Consider the following 23,834-nt stretch of genomic DNA (forward strand, 5'->3'; position numbering starts at 1 on the left):
TCACCAAGACGCTCGTCTACGACCGCGCCGGCGACCAGCACTACGACACCATCTCGGCCTTTCACAAGGCCGTGCGCGGCGGCGACGCCGACGCCGCCCTCTACTACCTCGCCCGCATGCTGCAGTCGGGCGAGGATCCGCTCTTCGTCGCCCGCCGCATGGTCGTCATCGCCAGCGAGGACGTCGGGCTCGCCGACAGCACGCTGCTGCCGCTCGCCACCGCCGCCTACACCGCCGCCCAGCAGATTGGCATGCCCGAGGCCCGCATCCCGCTCGCCCACTGCGCCGTCGCCCTGTGCCTCGCGCCCAAGAGCACCCGCGCCTACCGCGGCCTCAACAACGCCTACGCCGCGCTCCGCGAGCCCGGTGTCGCGGCGCTGCCCGTCCCGCTGCACCTGCGCAACGCCCCGACCAGGCTGATGCGCGACATGGGCTACGGCGCCGAGTACAAGTACCCGCCCAACTACCGCGACGGCCGTGTCAGCCAGACCTACCTGCCGGACGAGCTTCTCGGGCGGCGCTTCCTGGAGGACAGGGATTTGGGGACAGAGGTGGACCCGGATGTGGTCATGAAGGACGACGGCGAAAAGGCGTAGGCCTCAAAGGGAGCAGAATGAAAAGGCACGAAAAGGGATTCAGCATAGCATTCATGGCGCTCAAATTATGTAACAATATTCACTTGGATTATATTTCAGCATTGGTTGCTGAGGGTTGTATAAACTGGAACTACGATACTAATAAAACATTGTATACTTGATACATGATTCCAAGCTCAAGTGCTAATAATACATGATATGATGATACCCACGCTATAAACAACAACATGCTTGCATGTCCACTACTCTTCCGTAAGATCAATGATGGAAACGTCGCTCCACCGAATCACCTTGCCTTTCATGTTGGACCTGGCAAGCCGGGCCTCTTCTCGTGTAATGATTCTATCTCTCTCGTTCTCGTCGCCGTCGACTTCAATTTCGCGCAGCATGCCCGCGGCGCCAGGGACAAACAGCTTCTTCCTCCGTGATGGCGTGGGGCTTCCGCTCCTGTCACCCCTGGCAGCTTGGCTCTCTTGAGACCGGCGTTTGCTGGGGGATGGAGGCTCTGCTGGTACCATGTCGGACATGGGTAGCGGAGACGAATCCTCATCGAACGGATCGTCAAGTATTTGCTTCTTGGAGATAATTGACGAAGCCGGCTCCTTTAGTTTGCGCTCTGCTGTCCTCCGGGACGCAAACATATCTAGAGACGTCTGCTTGTATTTCGGAGCATGTTTTGCGGCCGTGTCCTTGGGGAACTCCGGGGGTCGCCTTGGCCCATCCTTCACCCTCGACGGCGAAGCAGCCGCGGTAGACTGCGAAGGTATGGGGCTACCATCCGTCGCAGACTGTGAGGCAGTGGCCTGAGAAACGGGTGCTGTGGATGGCGGCGAGGTGCGGCAGGGAGGACTGGACGAAATGACAATGGCTTCGGCATAGACAGTGCTTTGGGAAGGTCTGGGCGGCATGTGTAAGCGGGCTGCGTCCTTGTCTGAGATGCCTGTAGCAGAGGCGCTATTCTGCTTACTTGGAGATCGTGGGGGCGTCTTTGGTGGCCGAGGCAGCGGAGGTAGCTCGTTGATGTGTGTGATGGCTTCGATAGACGACGGCATTTTCCTTGGTGGTGATGGAGACTTTTCTTTCGCGACGCTTTCTGGAGTCGGATTTGACTTCTTGGTGATGCGAAAGAAGTTGTCAATGGCACCTTTAGGCATTCCAGAGTCCTTTACGGGCTTGGCCGCCTTCCTGGTTGACTTTTTCTTGGGCGACTTTCGAAGCGCCTTGGCGGCCTCTGCCGCCTCAAATTTGTGTAATGATTCGGGAGCATACTGTGTTGCAAAGTCTTCCAAGACCCAAGCAAGCTCAGGGACAGTTACGTCAAACGTCTGCGGCGTTTTGGCCTCGGCTCCCTGGGAGGGCGCGAATTCGTCATCGCTATTTAGTGCGAGGCCATCTCTCCCGTAATTGATGTCCTCTGCCACTTCAGTTGATAAATCGATCGGGACCACGTCTTTGGGTATATAAGACAGCCGCAATTCCGGGGTGGCGTCGGTACTAAAATGAGTCCGTCGTTTCGAAATGTCTTGTATCAGGTTGCGCGACTGCATCAGGTTCTGGACAAGCATGGCTTGGCCCAGGACGCGAATGAATTTGATGGCGCCTTCCCGGTAGTCCCAGTCAAATGTTTCGCGGGCAAACTCGCGAAGAGATTCCAAATCAACATTCTTATGTTGGTATACTTTTTGCCGGATCGCCTCAAGATGGCTTTGCGGCGAAACCACTGGGTGAGTATAATATCGCAAGACTTCCATATTTGGAAAGTCGTCGGGAATATGCAAGCTCTTGTGTTTTGTTCGAAAATGGCCACTCTCATTCGTGGTAAGCTCGTGGCGCAGCTCTGCTCGCCATGCACTGATCATGTCCGTGTCGGCGGCCTTGAGACTGCAAAGCGAGGTGCCAAAACCAGCATTGGCAGCTTCGCAGGCAACCTTGACTCCGCATCCCGGAATTCCATCTGGGAGGTAGTCGCCACCGCTCATCAGGGCAACAAGCACCATGCCCTGCCTCCCCAAGCCATGATTAGCAACAGCAGCTGTGTCGTAAAGCGAAACGTGTGTGGGAGCCGTGCTCGTCTTCCCTTCGGAAGACCAATTACGAAGCGTCTTTGTGCAGCCAAACATGATTGTGTCGACATCTTCGCTGAGCACTGCATCAACAATGCCATGCCGCTGCAGCAGGGCGCACTCTGCCTCTGCCTCGCCCGGCGCATCCAGAGCAGGCAAGCCAAATAAGCGAATCAGGCGCTTGGCCTGTGAGTTTGCAACACCATCGCCGCGACCAGATCTTTTGTTTCGCTTCGTGGTGGGTTTGTTCGGTCCGTCGAAAATAAATACTGGCTGGACGGGGATAGCGAGCAATCGTACAAGTCGGTAGAAGAGGGTTCGGATGGCAGGGTTCGTGCCACCTACATGGGTTGGTAAGATTCAATGGGAAGCAATCGCTCGAATTGCGAACTACACATACCTCTTGCAGCCTGCGCTTGAAACTGCCAGATGGCGACGTCAATGGCGAGCCGTAGCGGGCGCCCTTCGGCTTTCAATGTGTCGGCGGCGAGTTTCGACAGTGACACACGCTGGCCAGAGCCGAGCTCTCCATAAATGCTAGCATGGTTAGAAATTGCCCAGGGACGAAAGCGAGGCAGCATACCCTTTTATGCCCATTATAAGGTCATGGTAGCAAATTTGGCATCATCGGCGGTGAATTTTCGTCAACTGCACAATGCTGATGCAATTGTAAAGTTCACTCTGTTTGGCCCCGCGTTGCTCTGGTGAAGGTGCTGGTTATTTACTTGTCGGGGATCGGCGCCTAATCTGCCGACGCTAACTTCTTATTAGCAGGGCTGCCAGCGAGCGTTGCTAGTGCTTTCAGTGGCTCGCCTAGGCTAGCTTGACTGAAGCTCAACATCTATCTCATCACCAACACCTTCTTTGATCACGGCGTCGCGCCAACTTCGGCATCATGGCATCCGGAAACGGTCCGGCTCCTCACAAGAACGTTTCCAACATTCGAACCGTCGCCGGCCCGCAGCCAACACCCTCAACGCCACATACACCGCCGCGCGCCCTCTCAGCTTCCTATGGCTCGCCCGCCTCCATCCGTGCAGAGGACGACATTCTACTCATTGAAATCGGCTCGAGGCATGTTCGAGTAGGCTTTGCCGGCGACAGCGCCCCGAAAGCTGTGTTGTCGAGCGGGCCGCGAGACCAACGGCGTGCTGGTGACTTTAGGCAGTGGACGGGACCAGATGCCCTGAGAGAACATTGGGCACCCGAGTATGAAATTTGGCGTTATGATCTGCGGGATTTCGATCTTGGCTTGTTCCAGGATAAGCTAGGGAGAGTCCTGCGTGATGCATTCACACGGTACGCGATTTCATTATTGATGGCTAGACAAACACTGACTCGCAGGTAGACTTTTGCTCATTGACTCGCGGCCACGAAGAGCTGGCCTGGTGCTGGACTCTGCAGTCCCGATACCGCTTCTGTCATCCGTTCTTGATATTCTCTTCACACAATTTCAGGCGCCGCTAGTCTCCTTGCTGGCTTCGCCCACCATGACAGCTGTGGCAGCAGGTGTCCGCTCAGCCTTGGTGATTGACATGGGCTGGTCTGAGACCGTTGTCACAAGTGTCTACGAGTACCGCGAGGTCAAGTGCACACGCAGTATACGAGGGGGCAGAAACCTTTTGGACAAAACATACAAATTAGTACACAGCGTCGTCACTGGTAAACAAGACGAGACAGAATCGCGCGAGTCCGACCATGTCATTGCCTTTTCCGAATGCGAAGATATCATGCGTCGGCTCATGTGGTGCCGAGCAGCAGCCTATAAATCAACACAAAGGCAGTCGACACAATTGGACACTGTGGTTGAACAGGACGAATCAGAGGCGGATGCTCCTCATCCGCGAGGGGATGCCAGGATTCCGCTACAAACGTCCTCTCCGCCAAAAACTATACAAGTATCTTTCGAGAAGCTGGCGGATGTGTGCGACGACGTCATGTTTGACCCGTCTGCCAACCCACCGTCTTTCGATGACCATGAGCTTCCTCTGCACTGGCTTGTGTATCAGCATCTACTGCAGCTGCCTCTCGATGTCAGAGCAGTCTGCATGTCGCGCATCATGTTCACCGGCGGCTGCTCAAATATTCTAGGCATCAAGGAAAGACTAGTCGACGAAGTGTCTAGCATCATCGACAAGCGTAGCTGGACTCCGGTCACTGGGAAGGGCACGGATCGCCTACGAAACAGTACCCAGATTCGTCGGAGCAGCGCAATTTCGCGATCCGCCGACTCACCCGCGCCTTCAGAGTCAAGTGATGATACCGAGCGATCTCGGTCCCGGCCAAGCTCCATCGCCACGCAGACGGAAGAGGAGGCCATTGAGGCAAAACTGGCTCGGAATCGGAAAATACTGCCTCAGTTCCAAGGGCAGCTGCGGGTCCTGCATTCCCTAGGGCCTTGGGCTGGCGCGAGTCTGCTGTGCCAGCTCAAGATCCCCGCCATGGCAACCATTGACAGGGAGCTTTGGCTGCAACAGGGTGCTAGCGGAGCATCGCGCCCAGTTGATGTAGACGTTAAAATGCAGCAGCGGCAAAGTATGGGGGCCGCTGGTCTGATAAGAGCAAGCGGTGGCCACCATGTAAACTGGACGTTGGGAACTTGGGGCTCGATATGAGCGAGGTTTTGGTTTTTTGTTGGCGTAGATACCAAGGAGTGATTTTGACGCACCACCACAAAGCGCTATTTATTAAATACCCTCAATCATATGAAAAGATAAAAATGAAAGAAGAACTCAGCTAGATGACTGATTGATTTTGGTCATCGTGTCAATTTTGCGATACTGTCCCTACCTAGATACTATAACTCGGCTAATTGCATAACTCCCTGCTTGGCCAAGTCGGCTTACCTCCAACATTGAACACGACATCGTTCAGCAACAACACACATCCACACGCATCATGCAAAGGCTATTAAAACGGCTAAAAAGCCCGTCGCTGAAGCTGGCGACGCGGCCCGGGTCACATCGAGGCTACGCATCCGCCAAGCGCCCGGCCAACGGGCCAAGGCCCGCGCTGGATATCAAACACATCCGCCAAAACCCGGAGCTCTATGAGACAACGTGCAAGGAGCGCCTGTACACGGCGCAGGCCTCCCACCCAGCCAAAATCATTGCCCTAAGCGAGCAGCTCGTACAGCTGCAGCACAGCGGCCGGGGCCTGCGCGAGCGCGCCAACCTGCTGCGGCGGGTGCTGGCCAACCCGGCAACGCTGACCGACGACAGCACGCTCGAGGACCTCAAGGCGCTCAGCCGGGAGGAGCTGCACGCCGACGCGCGGCGCATCAAGGAGGAGCTGGCGGCCATTGTGCAGTCCGAGACGGACGCGCAGCGCACGCTCGAGGAGCTGGCCCTGCAGCTGCCCAACCTGACGAGCGCCGAGACGCCGCGCGGCGCCGCGCCGCGCGTGCTCCGCTACATCAACGACCGCCCGCTCTTTGACGAGGAGGGCCGCAGCAGCAGCAGCGGCAGCCAGCACATCTGGCGCTCGCACGTGCACATTGGCGCCGAGCTCGGCATCCTCGACTTTGCCAGCGCCGCCACCGCCTCCGGCTGGGGCTGGTACTACCTCGTCGGCGCCGCCGCGCAGCTCGAGCAGGCGCTCGTCCAGTACGCGCTCGCCGTCGTCACCCGCCGCCCCGGCTGGACGCCCGTCGCGCCCCCGAGCGTCGTCTACGCGCACGTGGCCGCCGCGTGCGGCTTCCAGCCGCGCGACCAGCACGGCGAGCAGCAGGTGTACGCGCTCGCGCAGTCGGCCGCCGACGCGGCGGCCGGCGCGCCGGCGCGCGCCCTCACGGCCACGTCGGAGATTGCGCTCGCGGCCATGAAGGCCGGCGCGACGCTCGACGCCGCCGAGCTGCCGCTCAAGCGCGTGGCCGTGTCGCGGTGCTACCGCGCCGAGGCGGGCGCGCGCGGCGCCAGCACGCGCGGGCTGTACCGCGTGCACGAGTTCACAAAGGTGGAAATGGTGGCGTGGACGCGCGCCGACGCGGCGGCCGCCGCCGCCGTCTTTGACGAGATGCTCGCCGTGCAGAGCGAGATTGTCGCCGCGCTCGGCCTGCACGCGCGCGTGCTCGAGATGCCCGCGCACGACCTCGGCGCCTCGGCCGCGCGCAAGGTCGACATGGAGGCCTGGTTCCCCAGCCGCCAGGAGCACAGCGACGGCTGGGGCGAGGTCTCGTCCGCCAGCATCTGCACCGACTACCAGACGCGCCGCCTGCAGACGCGCGCGCGCACTGGCGGCCACGCGGCCGGGGGCGGCGCCGGCGGCGCCGACGTCGAGTTTCCGTGGACGCTGAATGGCACGGCGCTGGCGGTGCCCCGCATCCTGGCCGCGCTGCTCGAGGTCGGCTGGGACGAAAAGGCAAAGACAGTGGCGATCCCAGAGTGTCTGCGGCCGTGGATGGACGGGCGTGACAAGATTGGGCCGCCGACACACCGCAACAAGACGTCAAGTTGAGTTTTGGGAGGAAGAAGAGAACAACGGCATCTTTGTAGAGCTCGGTATTACAGGGGAGAGAGGCCTTGTCGTGTTTTTTTTTTTGCATGTACGAATATTTGCATTGAATCTGGCTTCTGCATCATGCTTTCATGGTCCCATAGAATATAATACCACTTTTTCTCTTACTGCTGCAAATTCTCAATCAAATCGGGAGACTAGATACTCTTGCTTGGGGTATTTTATCTCCTCAAATAGCAAACAATGTGTGAAAAAGTTATACGCTGTGCTGTCGTGACTCGTTAGATCATACACCCCCCCATCACCGCGGCGGCGGACTGATGGTGTTCCAGGTGTGGTTCTTGCTCATGGTCCGCCTGCGCAGATTCATCATGATGTCGTGCTCCATCTTGTTAATGTCCTTTTCCAGGTCCTCGTCGTCGCGGGCGTACTGCGCCTCCTTGCGGCGGTCATACCAGATCCAGATGCCCACAATGGCGCCTGTGATGGGGATGGTGAGGAGAAAGTAGACCCAGAGCTTGTCCGAGATGACGGGCTCGGCGTCTTTTGTTTTGCATCATTCGGGTCAGCTCTCTAGTTTTTGTGATGCTGCCGGGATTCGCAGAGGGGGGGCAAAGACAAACTCACTGGACTGAAAGTTGAAAAACGTCATGCTAAACACAGAGGCCAGAAAGGTGCCCGGGAGGAAGAGCGTGCCGAGCAGGGAAATCGTCTTCATGGCGGTGCTGTCGCGCTTGCTGGCATGGGCGATGCGGCGCTGCTCTCCGGCGATTTCGAGGTTGAGACGAGCCTCGCGCTGCGACATGATGTTGTATAGCTGCCAATTTGTTAGCCAGATGCCTCCATTCTCCATCTTCTGATTTCACAGCAACGCACCGCTTCTCTCTGCACCTTGAGTCTCTGCAACGTCGTGTGGATGTAATTCTCCAAGCCCGTCAGCTTGACCTTGTAAAAGTCCATGCGCGCCAGCATGGACCGGTGCAGCTTGTCCAGCTCCCTTCTCTGCGTCTCCCTCGCCTTCCTCGCCGCCTCGGCCCCGGCCCCGGCCTCGTCTTCCGCCGCCATCCGCCGGCGCGCCTCGTACATGTTCTTGAAGAGGCCCATGGCCTTTTCCATCTCGAGCGTCAGCGCCATGTACGCCTGCGGCCGCTTCCACAGCACGTTCGAGTGGCACTCGACCAGGTCGCGGTTGAGCCCGTCCACCTCGAGGCGGCCGTTTTGGAAGTACTGCTCCTCGGCCTCGACCTCGTCGCGCAGGCTGACGGCGTGCTCGAGGCGCCGCAGCCAGTCGCGCGCGTCGCGCTGCTTCTGGTCGTTGGCCGGCGCCAGGTCGTGCGCGAGGATGATGGTGGGCAGCAGCAGCGGGTGTCCGGCCTGGGCGGCGCACGCCCGCAGATGCCGCAGTGCCGCGACGATGTCGGACGATGGCGTGCCCTTGACGAAGCCCGACGTCACGCCCGTCGAGAAGCGGTGCGACAGCATCATCTCCCAACCGCGCGTCCGGCCCTTTTTGCGGACGTCGGACTTGCGATGCAGAATGTCTGCAAAGGAAATCGGGCCAAGGTTAGTAAACGAAAAGGCGTGGGGCGTTAGTTGGATAAGGAGTGGTGGCACACGTACGAAGATGGGGATCGGCATCGTCGTGGTCGTACGAGGTCCAGAAGAACGGCCCAACGACAGATGTGGTTTCGATGCCGCGAAAGGGCAGACGGAGAACCCGGACCATTTGCTCGTACACATCCTTGGGTAGGGACAGGACTTTGGGCATAAAGGTATCCTTGTCCTTGGCCTCGGTTTGGACGCTGCAAGAGTATCAGCACGAGTTGTACACGCTGCTACATCTTGGAGATTTGGTGGCACTCACACTAGTCGAATGCCACTCAAGAGGACTGTTCCGAGACGCAATTCCGGCGGCGTAAAAGCTCCCTATCAGAATCAGCATCGTCCTTCCTAGTCCATCCATTGCCCATTTCGAACCTACCCTTTGCTGGAGGAAATTGTCAAATTCATCTGGTGTGAGAGGATGCTCCTCGCAGGAATTATGAACAGGGTCCTATTCATCGTGTCAGTTGTCGTCGCATTCTCAGCAAGATACAGAGGCCGCCTACAGAGTAGTTGAAGATTTCCAGATATTTCGTCTCCTCATGCACCACACGGCACTCATTGACGTATTGGCGAAACAAATAGTCGTCCATTGTTTCTTGTCCAACGGCGCCAGCTACTTCTCCCCACAGTTGACGTGTTACCGCCAGAAAAAAAAGAAAAAGTTAAAGCAACGGACAGAAAGTAAGTCAGGCAAGCAGGAAGGGGGGGGGGTAATTAGCAAGCGCCTGTCGGAAAAGAAAAGGCTGGTGATTATCTCTCTCCGCCCACCTAACTAGTTAGTCGTCCGTACCCCAGCAAGGGACTGACACCTTTTAAAATGACGACGATTTTAATCGCAGCGCCAAGACAAACCCTTCAATCGCAAAAAAAAGAATGCGATGCAGGAATTGAAAACAGTCGGCTTGATTTTTCCCCCGAAAATCTCATCGAGGCTGCCCGCACCCGAGGGCCGTCTGTCCGCGTGGCTGATTGGTAACCATTTGTAGATCCCCAGCCTCCGCTGTTGTGCAGCATGGCTGCAGAAAAGTACCAACTTAAAAGTCTTGAAATGACAGAGTACGCATACGGATACAAGATACGCCCACTTGCGGATAGCGTCCTACAAATCGTGGCCCCTGTCATGCTCATCCGAATAGACTCGTCTAGAACTAGCACCGACACCAGCCATCTGCTCATCTCGGCAACTCTTCAAAAAAACCCTCCCCGTCGCTCCTACTTATAGAGTCAAAAATTCATATTCAAAAGGCTTTTTTTTTGTCTGATTTTCTTTCATCTCGTCAACACGGTATAGATATTGGTTATACAGATGCCTCTCATAGCGCATGTCAAAGACTTGGAGCGTGTGTTACTGTCCGGCGATGGTCTTGACCACTTCTTAGCCTCCCATCTGGTATCCGTCATCACCCAAACAAAACTAATCATCCTCGATTCTTGCTGGCCATCATGTCTTGTAACATGGTCCAACACGCAAGCGTTGTGCCGACTGCCCTGCAGTCGACGGGTAGGCACTAAGCTCACGTTCCAGTCTCGAATAGCTGGTCCACGTCCCCAGCAGTCGTCGACTTTCACCAGTCGACTTAAAACTCGGTAAATAGGTGCCCGTAACTAGCATGGTTGTTAGCAGCTGCATGGACATATTTTTTTGAGCAGTCACATACTCATCAGCTCCGCCAGCATGGCCATAGCCATCCGGATCCTCTGCATATCTATCAAACTGGCTCGCGTCGCCCGTACCAGCCTTGACGGGTGGTGTATACGGCGCATCGATATCCTTTCTAGCGAGTCGATCCCAGGTGACTTCAGAGAACCACGGGTGGTTCTTCACGTCGGTGGGGCCACCGTAAAGATTGCCAAGTCTCTTTGTCAAATCTGCCGTGATCAGTCGCTCCAGCAGGTTTTGCGCGTCGGCGTTAACGTATGCGGGATATTTGACTTTGCCCTTGAGGATGTTCTCGTATATTCTCATTGGCGAGCCACTATCCCAGAACGGTGTGTAGCCACAGAGCATTTCGTAGATGAGAATGCCAAGGGACCACCTAGCATCCATTAGCCATTGATATTGGACCGAGTTGGCCCATGTTTCTTACCAGTCTACTGACTTGTTGTAACCCTTGTTGGAGACAACCTCTGGCGCCAGATAATCCGGAGTGCCGCACAGTGTCCAGGTCTTGTCCGGAACACGCTTGGCGAAACCAAAGTCGGTAATCTTGAGATGCCCATGACGATCGAGTAACAGGTTTTCCGGCTTCAAGTCTCTGTAGATGATGTTTTTGGAGTGCAGGTACTCGATAGCCAGCGTGGCCTCGGCCGCATAAAACTTGGCAACGGGGTTGGGGAAACGCTGAGTAGACTTGTTAGCAGGCAATCTCGGTGTGATGCACAGTATGTGCCCAAGTGGCAGCTTACCCCGGACTTTCTCAACAGCGAAAAGAGCTCGCCGCCTTCAACAAAGTCCATGACCATGTAAAGGTTCTTCCAGTCCTGGAAAGTACCCCAGAGGGTGATGAGAAAAGGATGCTTGACATCGCTGAGCATGCGGCGCTCGTCGTTGGTGTGCTCGACCTGCTTCATCTTGACGACTTGTGCCTTCTTCAAAACCTTGATGGCGTAGAAACGTTGGTTATGCTTGGACTGGACTAGATGCACTCGACCGAAACTACCGGTACCGAGGGTTCTGAGGATATCAAAGTCTGTCAATGTGTATTTGCCCTTTGTCGTGCGAGGCTGGGATATGGAGACCTGCTGGTGGTGATGGCCTTGGTGCTGCTGCTGCATCTGCTGGGCCTGCTGGTAGAGGGGCACCTGGTGATGCTGCTGCTGCTGGGGCTGCATGGCGGCGGCGGCGGCGGGTGGGATAGGATGAGCCTGCTGTTGCTGTTGTCGAAGTCGCTCGGGGTCGGTGCCAGGGCTCTCGCTGGCGGCATGGAGGTTCTGAGGGATGAGGTTGGCGGGATAGTGAGAATTGGGGTATCCGTTGTTGTTGTTGGCAGCAGCAGGGTCGGGCTGCTGCGTGTTCATTAGGTTGCTGATGGTCGGGAGGTTTTGGTGTTGGAGGGTCCCTGCCCCTCCGTATGCGGGATTCATCAGGAACTGGTTTTGCGGTTGCGGTTGCTGGGGAGCCTCGCTAGCAGCTTGCGCCTGCTGCTGGGAAGTTGCGGTCGTCGAGGGCGGGTTCGGGTTCGCGGCGTGGGCGGCGCCGTGGCTGGGCGGACCTGCCTGAGACGCGGAAGCGGAGGCGGCGGCGGCGGTGATCGCGGCAGCGCCGGCTGGCTGGCGGGACGAGTCAAAAGGCTTCGAGTTTGTAGGCGCGACCGGGCTGGTGGGGTTTGACGATGACGGATCAGAGATACCCTCTCTCGTCCTCTTCTTCTTGAGAAAGCCCAGGCCAGGCATGTGGTGAGAGCGCGAGTGCGCGGTTTGGTTGTTGGGGGGAAGAGGCGGGGAGGGTGAATTGGCCTTGGGCCTGGAGCAAGCGAGTCGTCAGGCCAGTCAATGGCACAGTACACGATTGGCGAAGATGCGACAGGCTGGAACAAACAACGAAGAAGGATGCGAAAGCGGGAGAAATCGCGAAAGCGGGGTGATGGGAAGGATAACTACCTAGAGGTAGCACGGGCGGTACTGGTACTGGTACTGGGAATAGCGGATGAGTTGCTGGGCTCGGGGTCTGCCAAGTATCCTTTTCGCTTGGGTAGCAAGCTGAATTGGAATTGGGCGCGGACGGCAAGGATTCGCGGCCGGGAAACGAGTCTACAAAAGTGAGGCGAGCTCGAGGATCCTAGCAATGCTGACGTTTGGATAGGAAGAGACCAAGGGACGAGGGGTGTAGAGAGGCAGGAGACGAGCCAAAGGCTTGATTGACAGACAGACAAACGAGAAGTGGTGTTGAAGGTGGGTGGAGGACGAGGGAGATGCGGGGGTGATGAGAGGTACCTGACCGGGCCGCTAGAGCCCACGCAGACGGCATGTACCTTGTACCTTGGGACCTTTGGCAGCTCACCCAAGGTTGCACTGCTTTTAGCTTGGCCCGCCTCGGGCCAAGCAACCACCGCAAGTAGCTTTCCGGATGAGGCCTTGCGACGCTGGCGGTTGCGGTTGCGAGCCAAGAATCAGGCGCAGAGTTGTGCTGGGAGTTGTGATGAGTATCAGAAACATTCGTGCCATTGAATACTATTACATATTAGGAGCAGACACAATTTCCCGCTCCCCTCCCGTGGGTTGATACACCTAGGAACTAGGTACCTACCACCTACCACCTATGTACCTTGAGACCTAGTTACGACTATACAAAGGACATTGAGAAAAATTAGAGCAATTTCGGATTCCAAAATGGAGTACGGATTAACACGGGACTATTTCTTGACAGTGAATAATCCATTCACATTTTGAATACAGAACAATGTACACACCACTTATGTATGTGTGTGTCCCTGTCTGGTACCTACATCAGGCTACATTGCTGCCAGCCACAGCGCATGTTAGTGGAGCTGCCTGCTGTGGGTGGCCTCCTGCAGGTGGCACGCCATACGGAGTACTTTCCATCGTACTGCCACCATCCATCAGCAGCGCCCGCTCACGCCCATGTCAATCGCGATCTGAGGCAACATTACAAAAAGAATACAACATGGAATGGTATTGCCGACTAACATCTAGCTACTTCTCGGGGTCGTCGCAGCTCCCGCCACCCCAGTCTCTTGTCCCACCAGGTAGCGGTAGCGGCACCAACCGCACAATGGCCCCGGGAGGTTCCTTGTAGATTTGTCACCAGCCACGTCGAAGATCCCTTTACGTTGTCCGCCCAGCTTCGTCACATCACCGGCGTTTCATCCCAGTTACTGTTGGGTTCAAACTGCCTGCTCAAACTGCCCGCTTTGGCCTCCCCTCACAGTCTCTTACCACCAGTCTGGCATCCTGAGGTATCAAGGTCACGCTGACGGGCCAGAGCGGTATCGAAAAGAGACGCAGGTTGAAAATAAATGAACAAACAATATCAAAGTAAAACAACCATCACATTCTTCGAATCACAAGGCACCCCACGCTCAACTCCCAATACTGCATTGCGGCCCATCCCATCCATACCTACCCAGCAAGCCTCTCTCCCTTGCTAGTTGCTGCCGCCACAATTGCTTTCAGTCAAGAAACAACAAGCCCCATGCCGACGACCATCGTATCATGACCACAGAGACCCCAGAAGATCTGCCGTCGATAGCTGAACCGCGGGTCCTTGGGCGTACAATAGACTTTGAGCCTGAACGGAACCCTTCCCATTCCGGCGACAACATGCCATGCCGCCGGGTCGAAAAGCGGAAATACTTTTCGAGGGCAATAAGGTAACTACAAAACCACATGACACTGAAAGCAGAGTTATGCACGAGTTATCCATGTTTGTCCTTTTGATTACCCTCCAATTGTACATGCGTAGCTTTCAACTCGACTCTTCTAGTTCCACATGGGCAACTATTTCCCCAACCTACAAAATTGCGATATGTCACAACAGCTTGGCAAACTGCCCGCTTTTGGCTCCCCTCACAGTCTCTTTACAAGATGAAAAAAGCAAATGTCGACAAGATCCATCATCTTGTCTTCCCCACCACTACCCAACATGCACCAATCTCGCTCTCGAGCTTAGAAGCGGTGGCTGCGGAACTTGGCGCGGTATGCGGTGAAGCCGACATACGCGCCGCCGACGGCGATGAAGAAGAATATGACCTTGGTAAAGAACCACGTCCACGAGCCATCACCCTGCGACGACGTCTTGTACCCGCCGCGGCCGCCGTCCTTTTTGTTATTGGCATTGTTCTGCGGCGACGACGGCGAGCCCGGGTTGGCGTACAGGTTGTATGTCTTGACCGAGACAATGTCGTGGTTGTCGCTGAGCTCGCCCGTCTCAGCGCTGAAGCCGAGGTACGCAATGTTGGGCAGCTGGGGCGGGCGGTCCACGTTAAAGCACGTCAGCCACTCGTCCTCGTTCTTGTACTGCAGTTCCAGCCGCAGGTACTTGTCCTGAAAGTACGTCAACCGCAGCTTGGTCGGCACCGACGCCTGTCGGATGCCCCGCGCTGAGCAGCCCGCCAGCTCCGCATCCTTGCCGTCATTGTTCTTGTCGTAATACTTGCTGCCGTCGCTGTGCATGGCCATGACGTACGGAAACACCACGCCCGGCCGGTTATTCTTGTACGTGTCCACAAACACGCCCAACCCGTCAAACTTGTCGCTGCTGCCAAACACCGGGCCCATCTCACCGCGCTGGCGCGTCACCCACATAGCGAAGCCGTCGCCAAACAGCTGGTTCTTGCCCGATATCTTGAATTCCACCTCCACCTCCCAGTTGGTCGCCGTCAGCGGCACACGCGAGAACAGCCAGCCGCTCTGCGAAGGGCGGTCCGAGGTCAGGCGGACGTAGCTAAGTCGCCGTGTTAGCGCATGGAAAGTCGTTGCCCTAGAGCGAGAGCCAGGGGCTCAGGTCGGTGCAAAGACGTACGAATCGGTGCGCACAATCGTGTCGCCGCCAAAGTCGAACCATCGGCTCTGCATATCCGAGTCGAGATAGGGCTTCAACCCGTAATTGTTAGCAACCAGCCATATCGTATCCTCACGTGCCTCCATGCCATCGCATTGACTGACCTGCTCGAGTGTGTGTGTTCGGAGCTGTAAACAGCAACCATGTTAGCATATACCACCAATTGTACGCTCTATCCTCGTCTCCCATCACGAACCGATATGCGTCGCATGTCATCCTGCGCCTGTGCACCCCAGGCCAGGGCGCCGACAAGCACGGCCGCGACCGAAGAGTACCACATGCTTGGGACGGCGGTCTATAAGCTGCCAGAGCAAGATGTTCAACAGCTGTGCACGACTATCTCGGGCTGGAATCCCAATTCGAAACTATCGTAGGTCCTTGTAGTTGAAATTCGTTCGTCCGCGACCCGTCGTGTCGAGATCCGGGGAAGCTTTGCTGGCGTTGTAGGGAAAAAGAGTGCGGTTGGTTAGTGGTCCCTAGCTACAGCTGTCCTCTTGAGCAAGTCGGGGTCAAATGGAAGGTCGCTGGACATCCCTGCCAGCCTTGCGCCACACCGCAACCAGCCACAGTTTGCGCCACATTCTTTTTTACTTTGGCATGTTCTCGTCGCAAGCTTCCCATCTCGACTTCAACACTTCGACCAAGCCAATTCGTTCCATCCACACAACTTTTGCAACAATGTCCGCAGACTCTGAAACCGTCAAGAAGGCTGTTATGAAGCAGGTCCTCGAAGAGTCCAATCTTGCCAATGCCCGGACGCTGATTGAGGTGCGTTTTGCATACTGTTCCCCCCGTTCGCCCAAGCTTTCTATCCAAAGCCCTGCGCCAAATATAAGACTGACCGCAAATTCCGCAGAATGTCCAAATAAGCTGCTTCGAAAAGTGCATCACGAAACCTGGCAGCTCCCTCTCCAAGAGCGACCAGTCCTGCGTCACATCCTGCATGGAAAAGTACATGGCCGCATGGAACCAGGTCAACGCCGCCTTCATCACCCGCGTGCGCCGTGAGCAGGGCGGCCTGTAAAGAGAAAAAGACGGCGACCAATCGATTTGTACCATTAGAAGGATCGGACGAATATCACGAACAAGAGGCAAGGCATACGTGAGCGCCTCTGCCAAGCTAATAATGGAACCCTGAGAAACTGGATACCATTGTAGCTGCTGCTACGACTGAGAAGAGAAGCGGCCTGTACAATATTTGACGCGGCTTCTTTTGGATTATTTTGTCCTGGATACATGTACCTATAGATTCGAGCTGCCATACTAAGCTCAGATAGAAGAATAATGTTCATCTCGGAAAGTTAGTGTTGGGAAAGATGAAGGTGCGCCGCCTGCAAGGGTATCTATTGTTGTACATATATCTCGTCTGTAAATATCTTCACGGCGCAGAGACGCCCGCCTTTTTAGCTTCGTCCGCTGCCCGCTTTCTGGCCAGGTATCTCTCCTTGGCGCTCGAGATTTCTCCGTCCGTCTTGCGGCTCTTGGACGCCCGCTCCATCTCCTGCTTCTTGGCCTCTTCCTCGTCGTACGCGCGTTTCAGCGATTGCTCCAGCTGCTCCTCCATCTGACGCGACTGGCGCTCCCGCATGGCCTGCCGCCTACCGGCCTGGCCCGGCGCGGGGCCGTCCTTGGACTCGCGCTGGGCCGCCTTGTGCTGCTGGGCAGCCGCCGGGACGGCCGCCTTCCTCTTGGGGTCCAGGTTCAGGCCGCCTCGGAGCAGTTGCCTCTTGTCCACCACCTGCCCGTCCTCGTTGACGTCAACGGAGGCGCCTTTTTCGTTCATGGCTCGGGCGCGCGCCGCTTGCGCTTTATCGCCGTCCTCTTCTTCCTCTATATCCGGCTCATCGGCATCCTTGTTCAGGGTCGCAGTTTTGGTCATCTCCTCTGCTGCCTTGACGGACTCGGCGTGGCGCTGCTCGTCCTTGTTCAGGAGTTGGCGGTAAAAAGCCGACATACCCCCGCCCTGGTTTTTCTTGGCCTCCTCCTCTTCTTTCCTCTTCTCTTCCGCTTCTATAAGCCTGTTTTCCTCTTGCTGTTTTTTATATGCTGCCGTCACGAACTTTTCCTTGTCGGCAAACTCGTCGCCTTCCGCTTCACGATCGCGTGCAATCTTCTTCTCCTCGGCAATGAGCAGATCGCGCTTACGCACGTCCGCTGCTTGTATCAGATTCTTCATATATTTTGGCTTCTTCTCGACGTCTTCCTTTGTCGCTTGCTTTTTGGGCTTGAACGAATCGTACACATTGTCGTATTCGTAGACGTTGGCGTCCACCTCAGCCGCGGCGGCGGCATTCTTGCGCGAGGCGAACGAGCTCGACAGATCGCCAAACATGGCGTTGGGCTGTGTCTTTGCATTCAGTTTCGGTGGCGGGCCATTGGAAGCCAAGCTAGGTTTCGATTTGGGCTTGCGCGGCCCAGAGTCTTGTTGCGGTCGCGAGCTGCCGAAATCGCCGTCGAGGTCGCCACCAATAGCCTGGGCCTTGGTGCTGGCATTTTGATCGTCTCCGTCAGAGTCGGAATCATCGCCGCCAAACATGGGCTTGCGGCGTGGTGCCGCGGGCTTGGAAGCGCCGGGCTTCTTGAGGTTCAGCCCGAAGGCGAGTGGTTTGCTCATTGTCGATCCGATCGCGGCGCGCACATCGGTTACTGCAGAGTGGTAGTCTCTGGTTAGCTTTAGGGGTGATCGAAAAGATTGTGATTATTGTCGGCCGGTTGCGCTCTCGCTGCGACGTGTTACAGAGGGATTTCGCGTCGTTATTGCAGAATTCGGCAGCTGTTTTCAAGTGGCCGGCATCAAGCGGCCGGCACTGTTGTCAAGCGTTCAGTACGAATTTACAGTGGAGCTAGCCACAGGCGCGCCAACCCAGGCAGGACAGGCAGGAATACACAACAACTCACTGATTGTCAGGCTCACAACAGTCTGACAGGAGCTAAGTGAATATTGCTCTATGAAACAATAAAGAAAACCCCCTATTTGAAATTTTACCAAATACGTCAAGCATAGTTGACCTGCGCCATCCTGACTGATAGCAGCGCATGCCACTGAAACCGGCTTACAGCACGAGTTCATGCGTACCTAGGAAGAGACGAGTTTCCGTCTCGCGCGCAGTTCCAAGTAAAAGGCCACTTCGATGCGATGATTCAGGCTGATAGTCAACTTGACACGTCTTGATCTGATATCATCTGCGCCCAAGTGTGTAAGTGCAGGGCTGACCAGGCGGCTGTGATCAGTCAGCTTTTTGCCCCGCGGCATCGGCACTAACATGACGGCGATCGCTCGCCATCGAGGCAATCCCGGGCTTTTATTCATATCCTACAACTACCAACCTAGAAATCAGTACAGAACTCAGTAAACCAACCGACTTGCTTTCCTGAAATATACTACCTGCACAGACAACTCCCTACCTTCAGCCCCTAGCACCTCACCGGTCACCTGTCTCTATCCGTCGTGACCCATTCGCCACGCCTGCCTCCACCTGTACACGACAACTAGAAAATGGAGATGTGCAGTACTTGCGCGACGATATTGACTCCCGAGGGCGGGGAATGCCTCTCCGAGAAGCCGCCACCAGATCAGCGCAGGGTACCTTGCTGCGGTAGGATTATATGTGGTGACTGCATCGTGGTGCGTATAGTATAGCAGACGCCTCTGTGACGTACATCCAGCAACCTCGTGCTAACGACAACTGCACCTCAGAATAACCCTCGCTTCGCAGCCTATTGCCCCTACTGCCAAATATCCAGCGAGCCCAACCCACTACCGCAAGGCCTCAAGGCACCTCCAGCATACCAAGTATCCCAAATACACACCAGACGCCAACGGCCGCCTGTCTCGGACCCTCCTCCGTACATGTCACGCGACGGCGCCAGCAACGACGAAAAAGCCGGCGCCGACGACACGCTGCACTTTCTCAACCACGAGCACGACAGCATCCTCTCGCTGTCGCTGCGGTACGGCGTGCCCCAGGACGCCCTGCGCCGCGCCAACCACATCCACAGCGACCACCTGCTGCTCGCCCGCAAGACGGTCCTTATCCCCGGCGCCTTTTACAAGGCCGGCGTCAGCCTCTCCCCGCGGCCCGTCGAGGGCGAGGCCGAGGAGCTGCGCAAGAGCAAGATTCGCCGTCTCATGACGGCCTGCAAGCTCGTCGACTACGCCGTGGCCCAGCTATACCTCGAGCAGGCGGGCTACAACCTCGAGCGCGCCGTCGACAGCTACGTCGGCGACGAGGCCTGGGAGCAGGCGCAGCGTGATAAGAGCAAAAAGAAATCATATTGGTTCTTCGGCAGCACGAGATAGTAGTATAGCACAATTTTTAGTAGCATATTGCCATATATAGATATCTTATTGTAAACTTCATTATTTTGGACCTCATGTAAAACTCCAATATGCTCCGCCAGTGACCATCTTGATCCGGGGTTTTTGGTTGCCTCGCACAATAACGCCTGTGATATTCCTTTTGTCCAAATAGCCATCCACCTAGAACTTTGTACACGTAACTCGCTGATAAAACATACATCATCATCAAAAGGCCGATCTCGCGCGGATATCAGAAATCTTTCGCTCAATCTCGCGGACGGAGCGATCTAGTTCTCCAGCAATCATCTGCTTCTTGTCATTCGGCAAAATGGAGAATCGTTCGCACAAATCTCCATCAATCACACCCTTGACTGGCGCATAGTAGCTCCGGTACATGAGGTGATCCCGCCCAGCAAGAGGTCCATCTTCTGTACGGAGGTGTTGTTCCAAGCTTTGGAAAAAATCGGTATCTTCGCGACTGACAAAGGGGATAAAGACACCAATGGTTCCCATGATACCGCTCCAAAGTAAGACATCTTGCCCTCCGACAACCAAACCGGTCTTGTTGATGCTAGTCAGGATATCTTGTGTGAAGAAATGGCACATCAGCTCTAGACGATGCTGCGTACCGTGCAGGTAGTCACGAGCATTGACTAGATGCAACCCAGCCGCATCTTCATCCGCCTCTTCGCTGGCCTTGGCAGGACTGCGAACAATAAACATGTTGCCAAACTTGTCGCCGCCTGCGACTGATTCGTAGTCAACCATGGTCGTGCATGTGCTCCACCGTGCGATACTGTCATCGACAAACGGAATAAGCTTGTTCGAAGCGCTCTTGTAGACGACAAGTGTCACGCCCTGCTGAACATCGCTTACGACAATGCGGCTTCCTTGCGTATTAAGCGACACAATCTGCTGAGGCACCACTTCCGCCTGGGCCTTGCGAAGCAGCTGGCGCATACCCAAGTCGTACATGCGAAGTGTCTTGCCAATACCTGCCAAAAGTTTGCCCTGGAAGGGTAACAAAGCCGTCGCCGGTTCTTCAATCTTGGTCTTGTGAATGAATTCGAGTTCTCGGCCACCTTGTTGAAAGCGATAAATGTAAATGTACGCCTCTGATGAGCTTCGCGGATTGAGAACAATATCCTTTCCCGTGCCTACAACCAGGAAGCTTTCGTTGTCCTGGCTTGCAAAGCTGACCACAGCGACACTGACAGCAGCCTCGTTATTCTCGAAATCGACCCTTTGCAGCACGCTCGGTTCTTCCGACACTGGGTCGACCACGCTAATACAAGATGCCCAGCGACGGTTGCCTCTAGGGTGGCCAAAATCTTCAGGTGGTAGTACCTTGGCGTCGCCATTAACGGCGGCAGGGTCTGCCAAAAGCTTTGCCTGCAGATCTGGGGGCAGTGTGTGATTATCTGCTTCTATCGTGTAAAATAGGGGCTCATCTGGGTGCTTGACGAATTTCTTCGGCGTATATGTTAGGGGAATCGAACTTTGAAGCAGGGTCTCGCCCAGGCGGTCTATCGAGAAAATCCTGTACACGGTTAGTACTAAGTCCTTCAACCTATGTTGCAGTTATAGAAGAGGGTATGAGAGTGCATATCAGTAGGAACAATTGAAAAAAAATTAATCCTCATCGCCGTTTGGCTTGGGATCTCTTGTCTCATCATATGGCACTGGGGGGCGAAAAAAGGACAAAGAGTTGTAATCTTACCTCAAAGACTGCCCTTGGATGCCGACAACACCGTCTTCGCACTGTTCACTGCTGAAGTTCCAGCCCCATTCAAGATCAACGTAGCTTAATGGGGTTATCTCGAAACTGCTTGTGATAGGGTTGGCATATCCAAGCCAAGGACGCGAGCTTAGTCCTAAAACGCATGTCCGGCCACCAACAGTAACCTGGAATAGCCGGACGGGTTTAGGTCCCAGGAATTTTTGCCGCGTATCGGTCAGTTCTCCCGTAATCTCGTCTAGAACAGTGCGGAGATAGACGCCAGAATGGAGACCAATATGCAGGTAGAGTGTTGATCCGCCCGATGACGAATCGTCCATAGGAATGATGGCCAGAGATGTCGGTGCCGCGGTCAACGCTTGGACTGATTTGTTCTCGAGGGTCGACTCCGGGTCGAGACTCAGAATACGAACGGTAGAATCGTCGCAACCGACAGCGAGGAAGGAGCTGCGAACACGACCTTCAGGTACCTCGCCCAGGCTGAGGGCAGTGACGGTACCAAACATTTCCTTCTTCTCATCGTATTCAGCGAGAGATCCGTCCGAGTCCATTTCGAAGTAGACGATTTCACCAGAGCTAAGCGCAATGGCTACTTGGTGTGAATTGGTTGATGCTGCAACAATGGATCTATGTTGAGGGGCTGACCACTCATTGACATTTCCATTGCGAATATGTCTGATTCCCCTGGGATGCACTTGAATAAGTCCATCCGTTCCGAGAAGTTGTGCTGCAATGGTGGGAACGCTGGTGAGGAATCCCGAATCGCTCACTTCCTCAACGGTCTCACCGATGCTAAGCACCAAGGTGCCGTTTGTAAATGACAGGACAATATACGCGTCGTACTGCTCGTCGCTGTTCAGTTTCAGAGTCCAAACTGCCGAAGGAACGCCAGGAAGCTCGGATGCGACAATCTCATTTACCTCCAAGCCATGCTTGAGGGTTCTGAATGTGCTCCGCGCGCCGTTACCACAAATGGTGAAAATTTGGGGAGCATCCTCGCCTGTCAGGTTGGCTACCTTGCAATCTAGTAGCGGGTTCATGGCAGGAATACTGTCCACAAGAGCCAGATTCTCTGCTAACCTGGGGTAGAAGTAAACAGGTTCATAGGCAGCCAGAGGATCGACCGGGAAGTCTTCACTCGAGAATTCAACTTCGTCGTCGTCATCACCGAGCTTCTCGAATTGGTAAAAGGCGTAGTTGCCGAATTGGCTCGCAACGTAGAGAAAGCCGCTCTTCAAAATGCAGAGGCTCGTGGCAACTGGCACTGTGTCAAAATACTTGATCTTCATCCGCTGCACTTCGCCAGTTGGAGCTCCCTCTTCATCCTCAACCATATCGATGGTTATCTTGAATAGATCGCCATCGTCAGACTGTAATAAGAAGAAGAAAGCGCCGGCACTTCCCTTCAGTTTATGCATAACGCCAGCCACAATATTGCGTTTTCGGGAAGGGTCTTCGGTGGCACCTCGCCGGCGAGGGATAGGCACACGTAGAGCATCTTGGTTTGAGTGGCGGTACGTGATATTTTCCTCGCCACAGACCAGAACACCACTAGGACCGTCGTTGCCTCCCGGTACCTGGAAGAGAAGAGAAGCAGTGGGGTCAACAGGGTCGGACCATTTTCGCACGACGTGGTTCAGTCCCAGGTCCAGCTCGTAGTATACGAGTTGAGTTTCAACCTCGGACAAAGCTTCTCCCGTGATATCTTGGTCGACCTCAGTGTACTCAATCTCCAAGGCGGCAAAGACAGGGTTCGCGTAGCCGACGTCAAGGGCAACCATGGCAATGACCAGCACACCAGGTTTATGTGCCTCCAGGGGAGAGGAGATTGTGAGCTCTGCTTGCGAGTTGCGGTTGAGAACATAAACGAGCTTATTCTTCTCGACAGCAGATATCAAGCAAGCTCTTCCCTTGGGATCGCATGCAAGGTATTCGCCCGGCACGACTCTGCGAATACCCGATTTGCCAAAAGTTTCCATATGCAGACGGTTGAAACGGTTCGGTCCGGGAAGATACTCCAGGATTGTGATGCGCCCCGAGTCAGTTGCGAGAATGATATAATCTATACGTTGTTAGCCTATCATGTTTAGGGCAGGACGCGACGCGACAGTGGCTCATTATGGTTAGCTAACCTTTATTGCTTCCCGCGAGACGAAAAACAGCGATTGAGCGCAGAATCCCAAATATATCATGAGAAAGCAGGGCGATTACCTTGCCCTGAGCTGGATCAGGACGCAGAAGAGTCAGCTGCGACCCAGAGCCCGTGATGATGAGCTGCTCCTTTGTGCCAGCAAACTGCCCCAGAACTGCTTGGACGACATTGGTTGGCGGCTGAATCGTCAGCGAGTAAAGGAACATGTTAGAAGTGGTCGCCATGTTCCTTTCTGGGCGCAGATGAGCCTGCGAGGCTTAGAGCAGTGGTTAGAGAGTGGGCGTCGGCCGCAGAGTTTCTCTACATTCGTAGTTCGTGGGATGGCTCCAGAACAGCTTCTGCAAGATTTAAAATGTTTGGGGGTTGGACAATGGTGCTTGGCCATGGAGGAAAGTTAATGCGGCT

At 55.3% G+C, this 23,834-nt stretch overlaps 10 protein-coding genes across 10 annotated transcripts in view; 4 read left to right on the top strand and 6 right to left on the bottom strand.

The window, feature by feature from the left end:
- Positions 1–596, top strand: part of CCM_01774 (ATPase, AAA-type, core) — a gene marked incomplete at both ends in the record, with an annotated part of 1,593 nt that extends 997 nt beyond the window's left edge. Inside the window, one exon of the mRNA XM_006666929.1 lies at positions 69–596. Within this exon, the coding sequence (XP_006666992.1) occupies positions 69–596 (528 nt within the window). The remainder of the gene's footprint in view (positions 1–68) is intronic.
- Positions 597–838: 242 nt separating this feature from the next.
- On the bottom strand, positions 839–3,256 carry CCM_01775 (flap structure-specific endonuclease; the record flags this gene model as incomplete). The annotated part of the gene is made up of 3 exons (XM_006666930.1): positions 839–3,000; positions 3,060–3,196; positions 3,243–3,256. The coding sequence occupies 3 exons, from the start codon at positions 3,254–3,256 to the stop codon at positions 839–841; spliced, it is 2,313 nt and encodes a 770-aa protein (XP_006666993.1).
- Positions 3,257–5,557: 2,301 nt separating this feature from the next.
- Positions 5,558–7,114, top strand: CCM_01776 (seryl-tRNA synthetase synthetase; the record flags this gene model as incomplete). Its single annotated transcript, XM_006666931.1, has 1 exon — positions 5,558–7,114. The coding sequence occupies one exon, from the start codon at positions 5,558–5,560 to the stop codon at positions 7,112–7,114; it is 1,557 nt and encodes a 518-aa protein (XP_006666994.1).
- Positions 7,115–7,415: 301 nt separating this feature from the next.
- Positions 7,416–9,309, bottom strand: CCM_01777 (uncharacterized protein; the record flags this gene model as incomplete). Its single annotated transcript, XM_006666932.1, has 7 exons — positions 7,416–7,657; positions 7,742–7,931; positions 7,991–8,655; positions 8,735–8,916; positions 8,979–9,040; positions 9,096–9,167; positions 9,223–9,309. The coding sequence occupies 7 exons, from the start codon at positions 9,307–9,309 to the stop codon at positions 7,416–7,418; spliced, it is 1,500 nt and encodes a 499-aa protein (XP_006666995.1).
- An 851-nt stretch (positions 9,310–10,160) lies between these two features.
- CCM_01778 (cAMP-dependent protein kinase type 3) lies at positions 10,161–13,302 on the bottom strand (the record flags this gene model as incomplete). The annotated part of the gene is made up of 5 exons (XM_006666933.1): positions 10,161–10,755; positions 10,819–11,060; positions 11,126–12,182; positions 12,653–12,801; positions 13,297–13,302. 5 exons carry the CDS (start codon positions 13,300–13,302, stop codon positions 10,161–10,163), a joined length of 2,049 nt encoding a protein of 682 aa, XP_006666996.1.
- A 1,042-nt stretch (positions 13,303–14,344) lies between these two features.
- CCM_01779 (vesicular integral-membrane protein VIP36 precursor) lies at positions 14,345–15,519 on the bottom strand (the record flags this gene model as incomplete). The annotated part of the gene is made up of 3 exons (XM_006666934.1): positions 14,345–15,158; positions 15,201–15,367; positions 15,436–15,519. 3 exons carry the CDS (start codon positions 15,517–15,519, stop codon positions 14,345–14,347), a joined length of 1,065 nt encoding a protein of 354 aa, XP_006666997.1.
- Positions 15,520–15,917: 398 nt separating this feature from the next.
- Positions 15,918–16,263, top strand: CCM_01780 (mitochondrial import inner membrane translocase subunit TIM13; the record flags this gene model as incomplete). The annotated part of the gene is made up of 2 exons (XM_006666935.1): positions 15,918–16,007; positions 16,096–16,263. The coding sequence occupies 2 exons, from the start codon at positions 15,918–15,920 to the stop codon at positions 16,261–16,263; spliced, it is 258 nt and encodes an 85-aa protein (XP_006666998.1).
- A 354-nt stretch (positions 16,264–16,617) lies between these two features.
- CCM_01781 (uncharacterized protein) lies at positions 16,618–17,853 on the bottom strand (the record flags this gene model as incomplete). The annotated part of the gene is made up of 1 exon (XM_006666936.1): positions 16,618–17,853. One exon carries the CDS (start codon positions 17,851–17,853, stop codon positions 16,618–16,620), a length of 1,236 nt encoding a protein of 411 aa, XP_006666999.1.
- Positions 17,854–19,089: 1,236 nt separating this feature from the next.
- On the top strand, positions 19,090–19,539 carry CCM_01782 (Peptidoglycan-binding lysin domain; the record flags this gene model as incomplete). Its single annotated transcript, XM_006666937.1, has 1 exon — positions 19,090–19,539. One exon carries the CDS (start codon positions 19,090–19,092, stop codon positions 19,537–19,539), a length of 450 nt encoding a protein of 149 aa, XP_006667000.1.
- Positions 19,540–19,764: 225 nt separating this feature from the next.
- Positions 19,765–23,635, bottom strand: CCM_01783 (pre-mRNA splicing factor RSE1; the record flags this gene model as incomplete). The annotated part of the gene is made up of 3 exons (XM_006666938.1): positions 19,765–21,079; positions 21,260–23,339; positions 23,410–23,635. 3 exons carry the CDS (start codon positions 23,633–23,635, stop codon positions 19,765–19,767), a joined length of 3,621 nt encoding a protein of 1,206 aa, XP_006667001.1.
- Between the last annotated feature and the right edge of the window lie 199 nt (positions 23,636–23,834).

The sequence above is a fragment of the Cordyceps militaris genome (genome assembly GCF_000225605.1).
Source record: "Cordyceps militaris CM01 unplaced genomic scaffold CCM_S00001, whole genome shotgun sequence".
In the NCBI taxonomy this organism is placed as follows: domain Eukaryota; kingdom Fungi; phylum Ascomycota; class Sordariomycetes; order Hypocreales; family Cordycipitaceae; genus Cordyceps; species Cordyceps militaris.